Here is a 19,257-nt window from a genome sequence, read left to right on the forward strand (position 1 = left end):
TTGTTGTTGTCGTTGAGCCCCTTCTTGTTGCTCCTTGAACTGCTTGCCGGATCGGTCTTCGCCCAAGACCCTTCCGAATTGAGCGCAAATCAGCTGACCCTTCCGGATTGAGCGCAATTTATCATTAACGTGCTTAAATGCTCAAATAACCCTACAGTACAAGCCTCACAAACGGGCCACAAAATTGATCGTAACGATCCTGACTGATATAAATGCCTGTAACAACAATATATCTATCAACAACAAACGGGGGGGTTGAATCACATCTTGTCTGGGGGGATGATTTCTACTGATTTTTTACTTTTTTACTGTTTTTGGTTTTTTCGGTTATTTTTTATGTTTTTTGTTTTTCTTGGGTACTATACTACTTTTTGTTTGGTTTTGCTTATATCTTTAAGTGTTTTTGGTCACAAACCACTCAGGGGATGAGGGGTTCGCGATTCCCCCCACCCTTCCTGGTTCATGAATTTTCGGTCTTAACTAGGTTAAAAAACTATTCACGGCAATCCGGAAGACTTCCGCGTTCCGAACTACCCTTCCGCCCCGGCAGTTTAGGCCTATTAAGGGCGTTAATGTGAGCATCCGCTCGGCGCGGAGTGCTCGTTAACGGTTCCGCCGGTCATGATGTTACGAAAGAATAACACCCAGGAGCGCCATAAAAACATACATGTAACATTCGCCCGGAAGATACATATCGACGGATAACAAAACTAAGTCTTAAGACGACTGGCTAGCGTCTAAACAGAGCTTTGCATGTTTTTCACCGTCTCTACCAAGCCAGTACTTTTCGGTGGTCTTTCTTACATCAGGCTGACAAAAACGTTACTGTTCTCCGGCTTCGACCAGAACGCTCAAATTAACTGAATTACATGCAAAATTAGTGAGCTCATGGCTGGGTCTCAGTATCCCCAGACCACGAGGTCACTCCTAAAAACAGGGCTACTACTTATTATATTACTATTGTTTTTGTTCAGTAGATAAAAATCATCATCTCCATCGAAGATGGATCAACCCTTTCCCCCAACTCCTAGCACCTCATCCTTGTCAAAACTAATCAAAATATCAGTTAAATTCAAGTCAGGACATGACAGGATGCTAAAATTCAATACAAGTTCATAAAAGTTCCCGTCCCGAGACCCTTCCGGATTCTTGAATCCGGCGAATCAAGCTCCTTAACCTCAGGTTCACGCTAACTCGGAGGGCTGGTTTTTACCCTTCACCGTTGTTCGCAACGGCCTTGCAACTATTGTAACAGCACAATAGTTGCAACTCGGAACGTCCTCTGCTGTTCGGTAGTTCGTTGTTGTTTTTTAGTCTCGATTTTCGTACTGTTCGTAATCGCAGATAAAGTTGTTCTGTTTCTTTCTGCTATTTTAGCCAAAATGGCCGTTTTTACATTTCTCAGAAATGTTACGTCATCACTTCGAAAATTTAAAATTTAGAATTCCAGAATCTTCTAGCCTTCACCGTTTGGCCAATCATTCAAATAACGTCCTTATCCGTTCTAAATCGCCAATCCGGAAGGTTCACTGCTAAAATCCTGAATTCTGCAGAGACTGCATTTTGGCCATTCTGGTCGAATGTCACATTTATGAATGTGGTCGGAGCATTGTGTTACTTGCACAGCAACCGGCGGTCTTTGTTATCATAAGGTTTTGTTTGACCTTTTGGTTGTTCTAGAGCTTTGCAGTTCGCTCCAGGGCTTGGTAAAAGTCAATTGGTGACCAATTAATTGCAATTAATTGGATGCAATTAATTGACTCTTTGTTTTTCCATTTTTTGACTATTGACAAAATCAGCCAATTAATTGCAATTAATTGAAGGTTTGCAAACTTTGAAATTTATATGATTTTGTGTTTGAAATGTAAAGCTATTATTGATTTCGTAGCAACAGCTTGCGAAGTTGGAAGCTAATTGAGAAATCAGCGGACAGTGTTTATCAAGATGTACGATATTTGAGGCCAACTTCCAACATGACAGAAAGATTTTTCAGCGAAGCGGGATTTGCTTTTGGTGACTTACGACAGAATATTTTGCCGATGAACCTTGAAATGCTAACCTGAATGTTAACAATCAATTTTGGTCGAAAACTGACGTTGCTAAAGCTATGAATGAGACCCAATTAATTGCAATTAATTTATAATTGACAAAGCTTGAGCAAACAATTTGATTAATTGACAATCTTTTCAAGTAATTGACTTTTTGTCTACCAATTGACTTTTACCAACCCCTGGTTCGTTCCAGTCATTGATTTCTCTGATAGTTAAACAGTTCGTTTCTTTCTTTTAGCTTTTCTGTTTTGTGGCCAGTGCAATGAAAGCATTTGTTCAAGACTGCATTGTTATTTTGTTTACCTTTGTTCGTCTCATTTCTCTGTTTTTGCAAATACAAATAATTCGTTTCAGTTAGTTGTTTTAATTATGAATCCAGAAGCATTGGGTGATATAAGGTCTCCTATGGTTTTATGTAATGGTTAGTTTGATTTAACTTTTTGAGATGTTTCATTTCAATATTATTGAAGTTTCTTTTTTTCTATAGGACAGGAATTGGAACAGAGTATGAAGAGTTTAAACATGATGATGTTGCAAAAAGATGGTTCATACAAAAATCTGCCAATTGGTTTAACCCCTGTCTCCTTTAAAAGAGACGTAAGTATTGTCTAAAGTGATCATTATGTGACATATTCGGTACTACTATGATAGAGTGATCCCTCGAAAAAGCAACTATGATAGACAGGTCCCACATGCATATAGCATGTTATAATTTTGAAAACTAGTTGGTTTATAAATTATTCATTTCAAAAATCTTGCAAAATATGTTCAGCCAAAAACTTTTCAGATTTAATTTTAATCACTATTGTTTATTTTTTAAAATTTGCTCGCTTTACTTTATTTTACGGTTTAACAACCATATGATTGGGTTGACTTATTTGCCATCAAAACCCACTATTGGCGTTTTTTTTAGATTTTCAACTTTAAAATGGTTAGGGGGAGGTTTTATAAGATAACAAAACATTAAATTTATGAAAATACACTGCGACATCTTTCTGAAGGGCTCAATCATAATTATTAAACGATTTGAGAGCTCTAGGTGTCTTATTCTCAAGGGACCTGATTATTTTCAAGGGACCATTCTATCATAGTAGCACCACATATTCAATACTCTTTGTTTTTGTTTAGAAATTAAAAGAATTGCGGAGCTTGCAATCCGATTTGATAGACTGGATCATGCTAGGATTAATAAAAGAAAGTTCCGTGATTGTAGATCTTTTGGAAAGTGTAGCAAAAACGGATGACTTCATACATCGGTTGCTAACCATTTACAAGAAGGCTATCTCGAGTGATATATACAGCAAAAAGCCCTATTTGTCAATTATCAGAAGTGATTTCTTCTTCGACGCCCAATCACTAAGCTGGAAGCTAATCGAAATCAATACCATAGCTGTTGCAGGAGGATTTTTCTCTGACGGAATTGACAAGCTTTATTTGTTAGTAGAATTGATTACCATTGAGATAAGCAAGAGTATGGCAAACGGGTACCAGACTTTTCCTGTAAATAATATGTTCACAGAATCTCTAATTTTGACATCTGCAGTTGTAGTGGATCTTTACCTTTATTGAGTGTGAACTGTAGTGGAAATGGGAAAATAGATACTTTATTTCAGAACAATTGATTTTTGTTGTCGGTTTTATGGAAATCGTATCTGTTTCTGTCTGCTTATTCTTCGGGCGTTTTATTTCCGCGACTTTCTTAAGTTTTCAATACTTTTCTATTCAGTTTCAAGCAGCGTTATTTGTTTGATACGCGCTCAAACTTTAATATTAATAAAACCATCATTATTCTGCGGCAGCATGAATTATGATTTCTTCTTTTTAATCTGAAGGTGATTGTACTTAGTTTCAAGCAACTTAGTGTCATAACTAGGTTTGAGCAATATTTTATCAATCGGATTACGGTAATGGCTCTCAGAATCCATAGGTTCAAAATGACTTGAAAGTTTTCATTAAGTTCATTGAGACCGAGGAAATTTATCACTTTTTTTTCAAATTTTACCTGACGGCTAGATGTTATTATTATTATTATATTGGATTTACAACGTAAATGAGGGAACTGTTAGTCCCGTAGATAAATCAAGTCAGTTGAGTCCCGAGAGGTCAATTTGTCGATCTCTGCAATTTGAGCAATAACACAATGAATAGTAGTAGCCCTGTTTTTAGGAGTGACCTCGTGGTCTGGGGATACTGAGACCCAGCCATGAGCTCACTATTTCTGCATGTAATTAAGTTAATTTGAGTGTTTTGACCGAAGCCGAAAGCAGTAACGTTTTTTGTCGACCCGATGTTAGAAAAGACCACCGAAAGTACTGGCTTGGTAGAGACGGTGAAAAGCATGTAAAGCTCTGTTTAGACGTTAGCCAGTCGTCTTAGGACTTAGTTTTATTTTCCGTCGATATGTATCTTCCGGGCGAATGTTACAGAGGTTTTGCACGTCTGCTAGAGGGCACGACGCTTCATCTTCTGCCAATTCTTCAATTTATTGGAGTTTCAAAAGCTTGATAGCCGTTATTTTAACATCCTCTAATTCTGTAAATTGTGCAATTTTGCTGCTAAGTTATCGTTCAAGGATCTCATAAGTAGTCTGGCAAAACGTCCATTCGTTTATGCGCGCTGGTGAGATTTTTGGAACCATCGTTAAAATAGTGAAAAGATTATGGGAATGGTACATAAATGTTAGAACAGAAGTTATGAAATGGATGGAAGTAGGATTACATATCAATTGTTTTTTTTTTGTAAACAAGACAGGCACGGTCCTGTTGGCACTACAAGCGTGCGCATTTCGTCTAGAGCTTTTATAAGATTTTGAGAAACTATGAAGTATCACGTACTTCAAGTATTAAGTACTAAGTACTTTTGAAAGTTTTTTTCTTGGCGGAGAAACTTAGCTGCGAATACAATTTAACCTTTTGAATAAAATAAGAATACTTCTTAGATCTCACTTGTTCAAGTTTTTTTAATGGAAATATTAGAATAATTCACGTGAAAGATTATTCACATCATGAATACTAAAATTCAAAAATTATCAAACAGTTATTTCCAGGTCCAGCTGGCCTCTATTTTGAAATGTGTAAGTTTAAAAAATGAAGTTGAAAGGTCAAAGAAAAATTACGAATGCTCGAGCTCACTAACAGGGAAATTGTTTTCGTCCATTAGCGCTTCCCCTTGGCAGTAAACGATCTCTACCAAAGTTAAGTTTTTGTGAAAAAAAAATAAACTTTTGTATGATATCCTCATTTTCGTTTGTATGATATCCTCATCACAACACGCGCTAAAACTACACTGATTTTATGAAAAATTCATATATATATTTTGTAGTTTTATGAATGTGGTCGGAGCATTGTGTTACTTGCACAGCAACCGGCGGTCTTTGTTATCATAAGGTTTTGTTTGACCTTTTGGTTGTTCTAGAGCTTTGCAGTTCGCTCCAGGGCTTGGTAAAAGTCAATTGGTGACCAATTAATTGCAATTAATTGGATGCAATTAATTGGCTTTTTGTTTTTCCAATTTTTGACTATTGACAAAATCAGCCAATTAATTGCAATTAATTGAAGGTTTGCAAACTTTGAAATTTATATGATTTTGTGTTTGAAATGTAAAGCTATTATTGATTTCGTAGCAACAGCTTGCGAAGTTGGAAGCTAATTGAGAAATCAGCGGACAGTGTTTATCAAGATGTACGATATTTGAGGCCAACTTCCAACATGACAGAAAGATTTTTCAGCGAAGCGGGATTTGCTTTTGGTGACTTACGACAGAATATTTTGCCGATGAACCTTGAAATGCTAACCTGAATGTTAACAATCAATTTTGGTCGAAAACTGACGTTGCTAAAGCTATGAATGAGACCCAATTAATTGCAATTAATTTATAATTGACAAAGCTTGAGCAAACAATTTGATTAATTGACAATCTTTTCAAGTAATTGACTTTTTGTCTACCAATTGACTTTTACCAACCCCTGGTTCGTTCCAGTCATTGATTTCTCTGATAGTTAAACAGTTCGTTTCTTTCTTTTAGCTTTTCTGTTTTGTGGCCAGTGCAATGAAAGCATTTGTTCAAGACTGCATTGTTATTTTGTTTACCTTTGTTCGCCTCATTTCTCTGTTTTTGCAAATACAAATAATTCGTTTCAGTTAGTTGTTTTAATTATGAATCCAGAAGCATTGGGTGATATAAGGTCTCCTATGGTTTTATGTAATGGTTAGTTTGATTTAACTTTTTGAGATGTTTCATTTCAATATTATTGAAGTTTTTTTTTCTATAGGACAGGAATTGGAACAGAGTATGAAGAGTTTAAACATGATGATGTTGCAAAAAGATGGTTCATACAAAAATCTGCCAATTGGTTTAACCCCTGTCTCCTTTAAAAGAGACGTAAGTATTGTCTAAAGTGATCATTATGTGACATATTCGGTACTACTATGATAGAGTGGTCCCTCGAAAAAGCAACTATGATAGACAGGTCCCACATGCATATAGCATGTTATAATTTTGAAAACTAGTTGGTTTATAAATTATTCATTTCAAAAATCTTGCAAAATATGTTCAGCCAAAAACTTTTCAGATTTAATTTTAATCACTATTGTTTATATATTAAAATTTGCTCGCTTTACTTTATTTTACGGTTTAACAACCATATGATTGGGTTGACTAGATTTTCAACTTTAAAATGGTTAGGGGGAGGTTTTATAAGATAACAAAACATTAAATTTATGAAAATACACTGCGACATCTTTCTGAAGGGCTCAATCATAATTATTAAACGATTTGAGAGCTCTAGGTGTCTTATTCTCAAGGGACCTGATTATTTTCAAGGGACCACTCTATCATAGTAGCACCACATATTCAATACTCTTTGTTTTTGTTTAGAAATTAAAAGAATTGCGGAGCTTGCAATCCGATTTGATAGACTGGATCATGCTAGGATTAATAAAAGAAAGTTCCGTGATTGTAGATCTTTTGGAAAGTGTAGCAAAAACGGATGACTTCATACATCGGTTGCTAACCATTTACAAGAAGGCTATCTCGAGTGATATATACAGCAAAAAGCCCTATTTGTCAATTATCAGAAGTGATTTCTTCTTCGACGCCCAATCACTAAGCTGGAAGCTAATCGAAATCAATACCATTAGCTGTTGCGGGAGGATTTTTCTCTGACGGAATTGACAAGCTTTATTTGTTAGTAGAATTGATTACCATTGAGATAAGCAAGAGTATGGCAAACGGGTACCAGACTTTTCCTGTAAATAATATGTTCACAGAATCTCTATTTTTGACATCTGCAGTTGTAGTGGATCTTTACCTTTATTGAGTGTGAAGTGTAGTGGAAATGGGAAAATAGATACTTTATTTCAGAACAATTGATTTTTGTTGTCGGTTTTATGGAAATCGTATCTGTTTCTGTCTGCTTATTCTTCGGGCGTTTTATTTCCGCGACTTTCTTAAGTTTTCAATACTTTTCTATTCAATTTCAAGCAGCGTTATTTGTTTGATACGCGCTCAAACTTTAATATTAATAAAACCATCATTATTCTGCGGCAGCATGAATTATGATTTCTTCTTTTTAATCTGAAGGTGATTGTACTTAGTTTCAAGCAACTTAGTGTCATAACTAGGTTTGAGCAATATTTTATCAATCGGATTACGGTAATGGCTCTCAGAATCCATAGGTTCAAAATGACTTGAAAGTTTTCATTAAGTTCATTGAGACCGAGGAAATTTATCACTTTTTTTTCAAATTTTACCTGACGGCTAGATGTTATTATTATTATTATATTGGATTTACAACGTAAATGAGGGAACTGTTAGTCCCGTAGATAAATCAAGTCAATTGAGTCCCGAGAGGTCAATTTGTCGATCTCTGCAATTTGAGCAATAACACAAGAATGGCCAGGTACATGGACTGAGTTCATCTTAGTGACTGTGGAAAAACGACCACATGAGTTTGAGTAGATGATACTTCAAGTCAGGCGAGAAGGTTCTGATGTCGATAACGTTTGCTATTATGTTGGCTCTCCATGGCGTTCTATACCAAAAATTGTTGCGCTGGCGCTCGAGCTTAATGATCGGGATATCAAACAGTAAACGAGTTGCTGTGCGTCGTGAGCCACTGGGTGCGCAGGAATAACAACTGGTGAGATCACAGTCATATAGTCCACTGACAATTTTTGAAAGAGTGAGAAAGTCAGTTAAAACGGCAAAGTAGGCAATGGGTAAGATGCCAAGGGAACTGATTGCTTCACGGTACGGTGTGTCAGGGAGCATTCATCTGACAACTCGTTTCTGGAAGGTTTCTAGTTGCTTCAAGTCCGATTTGTTTGGAGACCAGCATTGAGAAGCATATAAAATGATAGGCATGAGAAGTGTTTTGTACAAGTGGAGCTTCACCTGCGGAGAGAGAAGATGACTGACACTGCGGCGTATCAGGAAGAATGTTGCATTTGCTTTAGTTAGCTTTTTCTTTATGTGCTCGGTCCACGACAAAGTGATGTTGATTTGTAGTCCGAGATCGTTCACTGATGAGACTAAGTCGAGAGTTGTATTGCAGAAGGTAATGTCGCAGGGGTAACAATTCTTAAAATCTATTACACATTTTGAAATATGAAAAGGCAAACGATTTTCGGTAGACCAAGTACTCAGTCTATCAAGATCCGCGGTAAGCAGATGGAACAAATCGGGGGATTTGTCGAAAAACGTTTTCAAGTCGTCAGCAAAGATAAAAGCAACAGAATTAAATATTTTATCAGGGAGGTCATTGATGAAAATCAAAAACAGAATCGGACTTAACAGTGAGCCTTGGGGAACACCACTCAGCACTAAGCGAACAGCCGACAAAATACCATTGACGCGAACTCTCTCAGATCTGTTTGTAAGGTAGCTCCTTAGAATCTTGAGAAGTTTTCCTTCTATCCCAACGTTTCTGATTTTTTGCAGAAGAACTGTGTGGCTGATTTTGTCAAAAGCTTTAGAAAAGTCGAACATTACTAGGCACGAAGCAATGTCTTTTTTGGGATATTGATGCATAAATTTAGTTCAGGCAATGTAATAGTTGAAGATGTTTAACAAAGGCACGGGATTAAAAAGGTTGTCTTTGCTGATTTTCTGACTAAAAAATTGGATGTTTTGACTTTTCTGGGAGATATTGTATTCTTAAGTTCGTTTCTCACTGTTGTGTATAAACTTCATATGTAATGCGAATGATCTAATAGGACGGATTCCAATGCAAGCGTAATCAAATCAGAATTCAGACTTCTTCGTTTTAAACAAATTCAGTTGAATCAGTTAGCTTCTTCAGATTGCTTGGTTCGTAATTAATTCAATTTTCTTAGCTATTTGACACACTTGGTCTAGAGCTAACGCTACCGCATGGGCCAGCAAAGCTTCCAGGTTCGACTGTGTCCAGGACCTGTTTTTTTTTAAACGGGAAATAGTTGTTCATTCCTAAACAATTGCTGGGACAAAGTTTATATTGTGTTTTTTCATCTTAAATTGTCCGTCACGTTTTATTCTGTTCTTATCGTTGTCCATTGTAATTGAAAGTGTTTTGATTTTTTCCTATTTTTTAAATATACTAAATCTGATTGTTTTAATAGTTTCTGATTTCCTGTTTTTGCTTGAAATTTAATTTGATCTCAATTTTTTTGTCTGTTTTGTCGACTTATTGGCCTACTTTTTTATGGTTTCAAATAAAAAATTTAAGGTTTTTAAATGTGTTTTCAGAGTTGGTGGGGGTATAGATTTGAAAAAATTGAGGTTCTGATTTTTGCAAGTTTTCTAGGACGTTTTTTTTTTCGGCGCAACGGGAGTTACATCTTCTGTCTGCCTAGCTGCCGCGCGATAAATGTTTTTGAATATTTATGTAAAGCCGTAAATTTAGGTATAGCCGTATTTAGTTAAAATTGTAAATAGTTTTGTTCACAGGACTCTTTTTGTCTGGACTCATTTCTTGGAAGCAAACAATTTATTACAGAATTTAATACAGATTTCATTTTTTGTTTTTTCCTTTTTTTCCGGCTTGATAGGTTTCGGCCTATGTTATATCGATTTAATATCCTCATATTGCGCCGTTAGACGAGCGATTTTTTTTTGTGTGTGTGTGTGTGTGTGTGTGTGTTTTGAGGTTGAGAGTGACTCAATAACTTTTAAGTAGTCTGAAATTTTTTCGGCTTTTTTTTGTTTTTTATTTCAGCCTAATAAGTGTCGGCCTATATTTATCGTTCTCGTTTTGCGTTATATATATCGCCTCGTTTTGCGTCGTTTGAGGAGTGAGTTTTTTGTGCATGGGTGTGTCTTTTGAGGGCTAGGAGCACTTAGTAACTTTTTATGAGTCGCAAACTTTTTTGATTTTTTTTCGCCTTTTTTGTTTTCCTCTTTTTTCGGTTTAATAGCTTTCGGCCTATTTTATATTGGCTTAGTGGCTTCATATTGTTTCATTTGTCGGGCGTTTTAAGTTTTTTTTGCGTGTGCATGAGAAGAGGGTGAAGGGGAGTTGATACTTTCTAAAGGGTTTCTTGTAAGGTATTTTCGGCGTTGTTACCGCTTGGTAGATTTTTTCGATGCTCATTTAACATTTTTTTGTCTGGGCATGTTTTTGTTTCAAAACTAGCCTTATTCATTTTGATAGATCATGTAGTGTGTTCCGTCATTTTTTTTCAGCGTCTCAAGTGGTGCGAAGCTCAACTGATCCGACTCCTTTAAATCGCCTCTATTAACTGAGCGCTTCTATTAGCTCATAATAATTAATGGGTAGAGTCTTCTGATAAAATGCTCCTGATGGAGTCACAGATTGCTCGGTTGTAAGAATATTATCAGCAAGAATTTGGGATTTTCACTACAATTTGTTGAATGAAACCTCACTTTTTTATTTTTAACTTTCCGTCATTAAACGTGCTCTTTTGGTGGCTTTTTGAATCGGTAGGCTGCGGTAGCAGCATAATATCATATGTGCTTTGACATTTGATCAGTAAAAAGTTAATACAGTACAATGATAAAAAGCTCGATTTCAGAAATTTTCCAACTCAATGTATCTCGAAATTTTTTGAAATGCATAATTTGTAATTTGGTTTTCTGTCATCCAATTTATTACATGTAAATTTAGTGTAGATGCCTTCAGTTTGTGATAGTTCAAACTATTACATGCAAATTGTGTCTTTTTGTATTTGGTGCTACTTTTGATGCATCGAATTGGCAATTTATTAGCATATGTAGCTGCGTTATTGGTGAGTTTTTTCTGGGATTTTAGCATCCGTGGCTGAGTGGTTAGTGCGTGAGACTCAAATTTGCTAGGTCGCAGATTCGAATCCGACACGTAGCCGAGTTTTTGCTAATTCGAGGCTGATTTCTACTTTTTCTTATTTCACTTGATAGAGCTGCTTTTTGATCGTGTTCTCGCAATTAATTGCGAAGAGCAGCTTCGCCTCTATGTGAGAAAGGAATTTTTTATGACTTATTTAAGCGGATAATTTCACAATATTCAATGAAGGCTGCTGTTATAATTTATCAAAATATCAATTGCCTGATTATTAGTTTTTTCCACGTAGAATCCACATAACGCCTCGAGCACTGGATTTTTTTCGGATAAAATTTTCGTCATACAATTCATCTCGTCTGAGATGCCAATGAGCATTAGCGCCTTAGTGTGAGTTTTCTTCTGTCTGCATTCTTAAACGTTGATTAGAAGAACAGATTTCTCACCTATATTAATTTCAGGGCTATCTATAACATTAGTTCTCTCGTTGTTTTTTTTTAAGTTGAGTATTTTGGACATTGATTTATTTATATAAATTATATTTTTTTAACAAAAAAAAGGTTCTCAAATGGTATATGATTCGAAATGTTTTCCTGGGCGTTAGCTAAGTACTTAATTGTTTGCACAATTACTGTAAGATGATGCAAGGTCTGAAAGCGCAATAACAAAACTTTCACCCAAAAACAAAGTAAACTCAACTTCGGTGCAGTTTTTTGCTGTTTTTGTTTTGATGGTTTTTAGTGGGTTGACATAAAATTATTATGTTTTCAGCGTTTTTCTGTTTGTTTTTTCAGTCGGCTGTATTTGTGCAAATCTGTCTTTTCTAATACAAATAAACGTTGTGTCATACAAAGAATTCATTTTGTGTTAAATTTGTTTTCGCTATTACACTATTTCCATATAAACCAGTGCTGAATTTTCGAACGATACTGAGATTGTTAATACAGGGTTTTGTAATTGGCCGGACTTGAAGAAATGATGGTTGTTTTGTGCTCGGTGTTGTCGTTACTTCTTAGACAAGATTCGATTTTTTGTAAAAGCTGTTTAAAACAGTTTTAAAAACCATCTGAAAAATTTGAAGGCCCTGAGCTGAAGTATGAAATGACATTTCAACTGAGTTCGTGTTGGGATAAAGCGCGAACTATAGTGTAGGGTGTTTTTGTCGGATTTTGAACGCTTTTAGGGGCATCACATAAGTCACATTGGTCGTAATTGTGATTCGAAAAAAATCCAGTGTCGTAGCGGTGGTAAAAGCTGTTAATTCGGCTAGTTAATTCGAGCTTTTGGCAAGACTTTAAAACGACGCTGCACACAAATTCTCCAATGTCTTGTCTTCTTGATAGCCTGTCGTCTTATTACTTTCAAGTACTCATCAGGGAGAAAAAGAGCCTCTGCATTACCAGTTTTCAACGAACGTTTTGATGTTATTTAGAGAACGCAATCTGGAAAATAAAGTTTTCCTCGCAGATCAAGGGAAAAGGACAGACGTGATAGTGGAAGGCATTGTAGCAGCTCACCAGAATCTAGTCGACACTTTTTATTGCGGAGTTCTGGACTCAAATGCCAATATCAGTAGATCGAAACTGGGCGAAGAATCCAAAAGTCAGACTGTTGGTATATTATACAACGATCTGCGTGACAAAAGCGAACATCAAGTAATAATGGAAAACACAGAGCTGCCTTTTGCTGTGCTCATACTTGCCAGAAATTATCAGGAGACTTTTCACTTGGACCAGTTAGGTGTTGCCAACAAAATTTCCAAAAAGTAAGAAGCTGAGCGTTCAATTAGATTATCGGCGCCATCATAAGATTTAGCAAAGAAAAAACATCTCAAAAGCCCATATTGATGATATGTATAATTCCTTGAGTTGCACAATACTGCGAAGATGAATTGATTTTTTTTCAGGGTTGCTAGGCTTGAATGCTTTGGAAACGTGGTAAACGCTGACTATCCAAATAACTTTGTGTTGTTTCAGGAACATTCCAGTAATAGTGTCTTCCTTCGAGGATATTTCGAAATCGGCCTACAAGGTAACAAATGACAAGCGGTTAATTTTCACTACGAGGGACCAAAAAGTGACGTGCCAACTATCTTGTGTCTACTTCCGCGGAGGCTACGACCCCAATGATTACGTAGATGATGCGGTGAGCTGTACTAGTTTTTAAACACTCTTTTTATCTGCGTGGGAAATAACCAGCATACTAGCATCTGGTCGAGAACTACATGTTTTTTCGGTAGTTTACTGGGTTTACGAGCTACACTCATATGGTGGCGTCCCTCATTATGGAGGGATCGAATGATGTTTAATTGTCAGCCAATCAAATCAAAAGTCTCAAAAGAGACTTGAAAAAAGTATCGGAGAAAAAAATATAATTTTTAGCGTCTTATAGATTTAACGTCCTATTTTTTAAAAATCTATCTTAGAGTTACGTCTTAAAGAAAGCTAAAATCCAGACCATTAAAGTTAATATTGACCGATTAGAAAATAAGCAGAAACATGAAACTTGAAAAGCTGCGAAAACGAAGCCGAGTATTGGAAAATTTATAAAAGCGTCAATCGGTCCCTTCATCATGAGAATACCCCCATTCATAATTTTGGTTACTTTTCTGGACTGTTGAATGCTGCCTCACCATCAAGCAACGAGCAGGGATCATTTTACAAGAAGAACATCTGAATTACATGCAGTATTTGTTGACTCATGGGAGCCATCAACTGTTAATGTTGCAAACACCATCGAATTAAGATAATTGGATAAATAATTGACACTCTACACTGGATTATGTAATTGAACCATTAAAAATAGGGTTTTCAAAATAAATTAGATCATGTCGCGCGAGATTGTGGCGTCGTTCAGTTTTATTGCCCGTGAGCAAAAAGTGCTATGCATTCTGTTGAAATTTAGTAATCATGAAAAATGAAAATACAATAATTGCAGGATGTTTTCAGGCATATGCAGTCTAATGGTCAAGTTACATCATGTACGTCAAGACAATGTCATATATTTATCCACAATCAATGGTTATGGACTGTGCATGAGTTTTCTTAAGTATTTGTTTTCAATTTCTTAATCAGTACACTAGCAATCAGCGTAGTGTATTAGTACGAATCTTCTTTTTTTCTAACCTAACTCGCTAATAAAAGTGTTCATTAAAAGTGGAAAGTGTTCACTTAATTAGTGGAATTTTTTTTACTATAATCACGATCTAGCATTGGAAATTTCATAGCATCTTTTCTTTGCTTTATTTGTGGCTAGTGTTTGTGAGTTGTTAAGAGTGCGTGGTTAGTGAGAGAGACTAAGAATCTGTAGGTCGCTGTTCGAATCTGAGACCTAGCCGAATTTTCACTAATTCGAAGCTTATTTCTACCTTTTCTCATTAAACTATAGAATTGCGTTTTGTCGTGTTCCCGCTAGTGTTTGCGTGGCTACGCCTCTGTGTTGTGAACTTTGGTCTCAGCGTTTTGCTTTCCTGTTAGAAATTAGAGGAAGAATTTATCCAAGACTATATGAATGACACATAAATAAATTACGAAAACTTAGGAAAGGTTAGATAACGAGAACAGCTGATCTGCTCTTAATCGACCGTTGGAACTCTACATTTCAAATCCAAATAGAAATTGCGCTTGAAAACGACGAAATTTGTACTTAAAGATTTTACTGCTCAAAGATTATTTTGACAAAGGATTTTTTCGGCTCTACGGGCGTGGACTTAATCAATGTCGGCTTGTTTATCGATACAGAAATTGTGTTATTAAGATTCGATGAACCTAGTTCAGACTCTTATATAGATCGTGAAGATTTTTTTGGATTTTTTTTTTCAGAAAGTCTTTAAAATTCGTTCAGGCTCAATTTTTTTGTTCGCTGTTGGACTTTTGATTTCTTTTCAAGTTAAAACAAGGGAAAACAATGGAAAATCCAATACCGAACAGGAAAAGTGTAAGTTTCACAAAAAATGTGATCGACTTCTAGTTTCGGAAGTGGAATTTAATTTTTAGATTTCCCAGCGAAATAAAAATTTTAATTATTGATCCACTTTTTTCTAATTGGGTTAGTTTCATAAACGAAGCGAGTCGTAAATTGTTCCAGAATTTCAAAGAGCTTCTTGGGCAATTCATTTTTTTTTGAAATTCGAAAGTGTTTTCCTGTTGTCTTTTTTTTGCTACTTTATAGCTTTTTTTGCCGTTTTCTGGTTTTTTTTGCGAATTACAGCTAAGCTTCCTTGTGGTAATTGTAAGTCTTCAGTTTCATATATATTTTGAAATTTTTATTTTAAATACTATTTTTTTATATCTGTTATTTTTTTTTCTACTCTCGTTCGCGCATTTTCAACACATTTAGTTTTTCGAAATATGAAGGTAATTCTTGCTGAAAAAACAGTTGTAAACGAAAATAGGAGCTCAGCAGTCTGTCATCAATTTTTGGGAAATTAACAGAAAAACAAAAAAAATAGTCCCATTTTTCTTGATACTGAGACAACTTATTTAATTTTTGTGAAAACTGATAATAAAAACGAAATATTTATAAAAAAAACTGGTAGCGAATTTTCTCAGAACTCAAACAATTTTGGTCTGTTTTCAGTGCTGGCAGTTTGTGGAGGACGCTGAATTAAGTAGGGCTGTTCTAGTTCCATCTGTGGGTCTGCATCTAGCCGGCACCAAAAGGGTTCAGTGTGCACTGAATGAAAATGACGGGGAACTCCTGAGGAAGTTGCAACCGAAGAACGCCTTGAATGACTTGTTCAGGTAAGGTGTTCCTTGTCAAGTCCTGGGAGAAGAGTTTTGATTCAAAAATTGGCTGTTTTTTTATATGAGTAAACGTGTTAATATCACCATGACACCTTCACTGTTTAATGTCAATAATGAAATGAACTTCTATTTAGATCGCGTGTAGTTTTCTAGTGAAAATATAACTGTCAGTTTTTCAATTCTACGTTTTTCTGCTGGCATATGAAAAAGAACCAGAAGTGCCTGTAATTCCTAATCAGGGCTGACAGGTGAAGAGCTCAATAGCTCCGCGAAGAGCTCGTATGCCGGTCCTTCGCAGGTGGATAAATGACCTTAACTATTCAAAGTGCTGAGTAGTTATATAATCAAGTTTGTTCAGGTCCACCTTCGTGCATCAGTTTGAGCTGAATTGCAGCAATGTGGAAGAGGTGATCGGAAACTGCCACAAGTATGTGGTTAAGCCCCAGCGGGAAGGGGGAACGAACAACCTCTTTGGAGAAGACATAGTAAAACACGTGGAGTCCCTCGAGAACAAGTGAGTACAAGTGTTTTTAACTGATGGCGGCAGTCAATTGATTGTTTAAGCCTAGAGTCTTTTGTTCTTTGTTTGTTCTTTGAATCTTTTAAAGTTTATGCTCCCCTATGGTACATTGTTTTGAATTGGTTCCCCTATAAAAAACACTTTTCGGAAAATTGAAAGTTCAAATGGATAGAAAATAATAAAAGAGTACAAATATTCTCCAAGAATTTTTTGTTTGTAGCATAACGGTCCCTCGACATTTTTTTTCGTAATGGCGATGCAACCTCACTTTTTTTCTTTAACTTTTTACAAGCTGACTGTAGTCTCTCTACTCCTCTGATTATATCAATGATCCCTTTTTGACCATTGTATTAATTGTAGAATTGTATTGTAGTGATTCGAATTGTATTGTAATGATTCCGCGTTTCGTCTTTCAACGATTTCTATATACTTTGTTGCGGGCATGTAGCTTGTGTCCGCGATGTAAAAAAAACCATCGGATTTTGAGGGGTTTGTTTGCGGTGTTTATTTGGTTATATATGCAAAAAATCTGGCCCGTTTTATTGTTTTGATTTTTAAGCAAATATTGGACATAAATTTTTCTCGAACTGGCTAAATCATTGATATGTGCTGGTCGGCTCACCCCAGTTTGCAACCCCACATTCATATTTGGTGTCTGAATGCTCCATAGAAAAAAAATATGCAGCCGTAATATGCAACCATACTGGTGAAGTAATATTCGTAAATGCGAAAACGCTTCCTTTCCGAATTGAGGTGTTCAATTTATGGCGTGAAGGCCTCGTATTTTGGCTTTTTCCAGGAAAAAACATCTGTGATTTTGAAAATATTTTGTCCAAAGCATCAGTTTTTGGCTAGCTTCACATTTAAAAATCCTAGGATTAAGCCAAGTTGCTTGATTTTGAGTGAGCATAGTTCGTTGTTGTCCAAACAAGACAGTGTGTCCGTTTTAAAGTCCAGGTTCTGTAATAAAAGTTGGGTGACCATATTGGGTGATCATTTTGGTGCTGCCCAGTTCCTAACACTACGAATTGTTGGCTTTATCTCAGTAATTTCAATTCAAACCTTGTAGTGAATTGGCTCCCTTATTGCAAAATCCAGTTAATAAGATCCCGTTTTTTTTAAAGCGGGTTTCGTTTCTTTCGATAATTCTTCTTCTCCAGGGGAGATAAAGTTTTGTTCGGTGGTAGCTTTGTCTCGTCCGTAGTCCAGTGTCGCTGCCCCGACGGGATTGTTAGGGCATACCTTATTTGTGGGTTACTTGAACGTCGTTTTGACACTGGAATTCGTCTAAATGGGTCTCTCGCTTTGCTGTGCTGTTTTGAAGGCAGCATCACGCTACATGCTAATTATTTCTTGAAGTAAATTAAGCTCTCCCGCTCCACCGTGCTATGCAAGCTAAATAAATGTAGCGAAATTTAGGGGGACATCTTATTCTGTCGGTCTACCTTGACAGTTAAATAATGAGTTGACATCATGAGGGCCTTGATTAAAGATTCCGCATACATGAAGGGATTTTAAGGTCAAACCTACTCCGGTAACTATTCAGCAGGCGCGACTATCCTGATCGCAGCTGAGCAAGTTTTCATCTGACGTCAAGATCGAGTCTGTTTTCACTTAATACTTTATAGTATAAAGATTTTAAAATCTGTATGGTTTGTTTGCGCTGTATTTGTAGCAGTTGAACGATTTCTCGATGAAACAATGTTTGTAGAATTGACTTGAGCGTTCTCGCACTGCTACTTGATCCGCTCGACTCGCTGCTAAGTAGGAACTATTTTGAGAACATTTCGTTGTGCTCACGCACCGGGAGGACTTTTGTGTCATTGTGCAGGTGGTCTGTATTTGTCTTTCTTACACAAGCGGTGACGGTTCTCAACGCGTCATTTCGTTGTAGCACTGACGTTGGGTGACCATATTGGTGCCGCGGAGTTCATAACACTACAACTGATGGCCTTGTATGATGTCGAGGGGAAATTTTCTGGTTTGGGTTTTATCTTTTTAGTTTGCTGAATTATCTTTGTCAAATGGCAAACCCCACTATTAAGGCAAACCCCTTTATCGAACAGCAAAAGTGTTAAGGTCACGAAAAACGTAATCGATTTCTTTCTTCGAAAATTGGTAGATTTTTTAGCGAAAAGAAAACTTTTGAATCCAGTGTTCTCAAATTTAGTCAATTTTGTCAAAAAAAGTTTCAGTCATATTGTTGTTGTTGTTGTTGTTGTTGTTGGTGTTGTTGTTCTTGCTGGAGTTATTTTTAGCCTCGAAGTTTTAGTCAGAAATTGTTATTGAAAATCCAAGAATTTTAAGGCTATAGTTTTTACTTGAAATCAAGCCGGGTTTTCTCTGTTTCCTTGCGGTCATTGACTCTTTCCGACTGTCTGATGGCTAATTTCTGAATGTTATTCTTGAACAATCAAATATAATTTCTTTCATTACTTTCAGCGAGTAAGTATTTCCATTATCGCTTGGATTTGTCCTGTTTTGAGTAATCGCTGTCATAAGTAGATGAGGAGCATCAAAAACATATCATCGAACAAGAGTTTGCTGCAGCAAACCAGGATTGGGAAGTTATTTACATTGTTATTCAATTAACCTACAATGTTAATTATAATTTCTAAGTGATGTTAGCTATTTCTTAGAAATGTGGGTTTTTCTTAGAAAATCATTCAACATATAACTGTTTTTCAG

At 36.2% G+C, this 19,257-nt stretch overlaps 1 protein-coding gene across 1 annotated transcript in view; it reads left to right on the forward strand.

Annotated features, from left to right (window-relative positions):
- Positions 1–2,364: 2,364 nt before the first annotated feature.
- The window catches only part of LOC134854108 (uncharacterized), a gene marked incomplete in the record, with an annotated part of 18,792 nt that continues 1,899 nt past the window's right edge, over positions 2,365–19,257 (forward strand). Inside the window, 7 exon segments of the mRNA XM_063870221.1 lie at positions 2,365–2,472; positions 2,539–2,648; positions 3,180–3,487; positions 12,737–13,069; positions 13,281–13,449; positions 15,883–16,046; positions 16,408–16,563. Coding sequence (XP_063726291.1) covers positions 2,421–2,472; positions 2,539–2,648; positions 3,180–3,487; positions 12,737–13,069; positions 13,281–13,449; positions 15,883–16,046; positions 16,408–16,563 — 1,292 coding nt within the window.

This window comes from Symsagittifera roscoffensis, chromosome 9 (genome assembly GCF_963678635.1).
Source record: "Symsagittifera roscoffensis chromosome 9, txSymRosc1.1, whole genome shotgun sequence".
Taxonomy (NCBI): Eukaryota; Metazoa; Xenacoelomorpha; order Acoela; family Convolutidae; genus Symsagittifera; species Symsagittifera roscoffensis.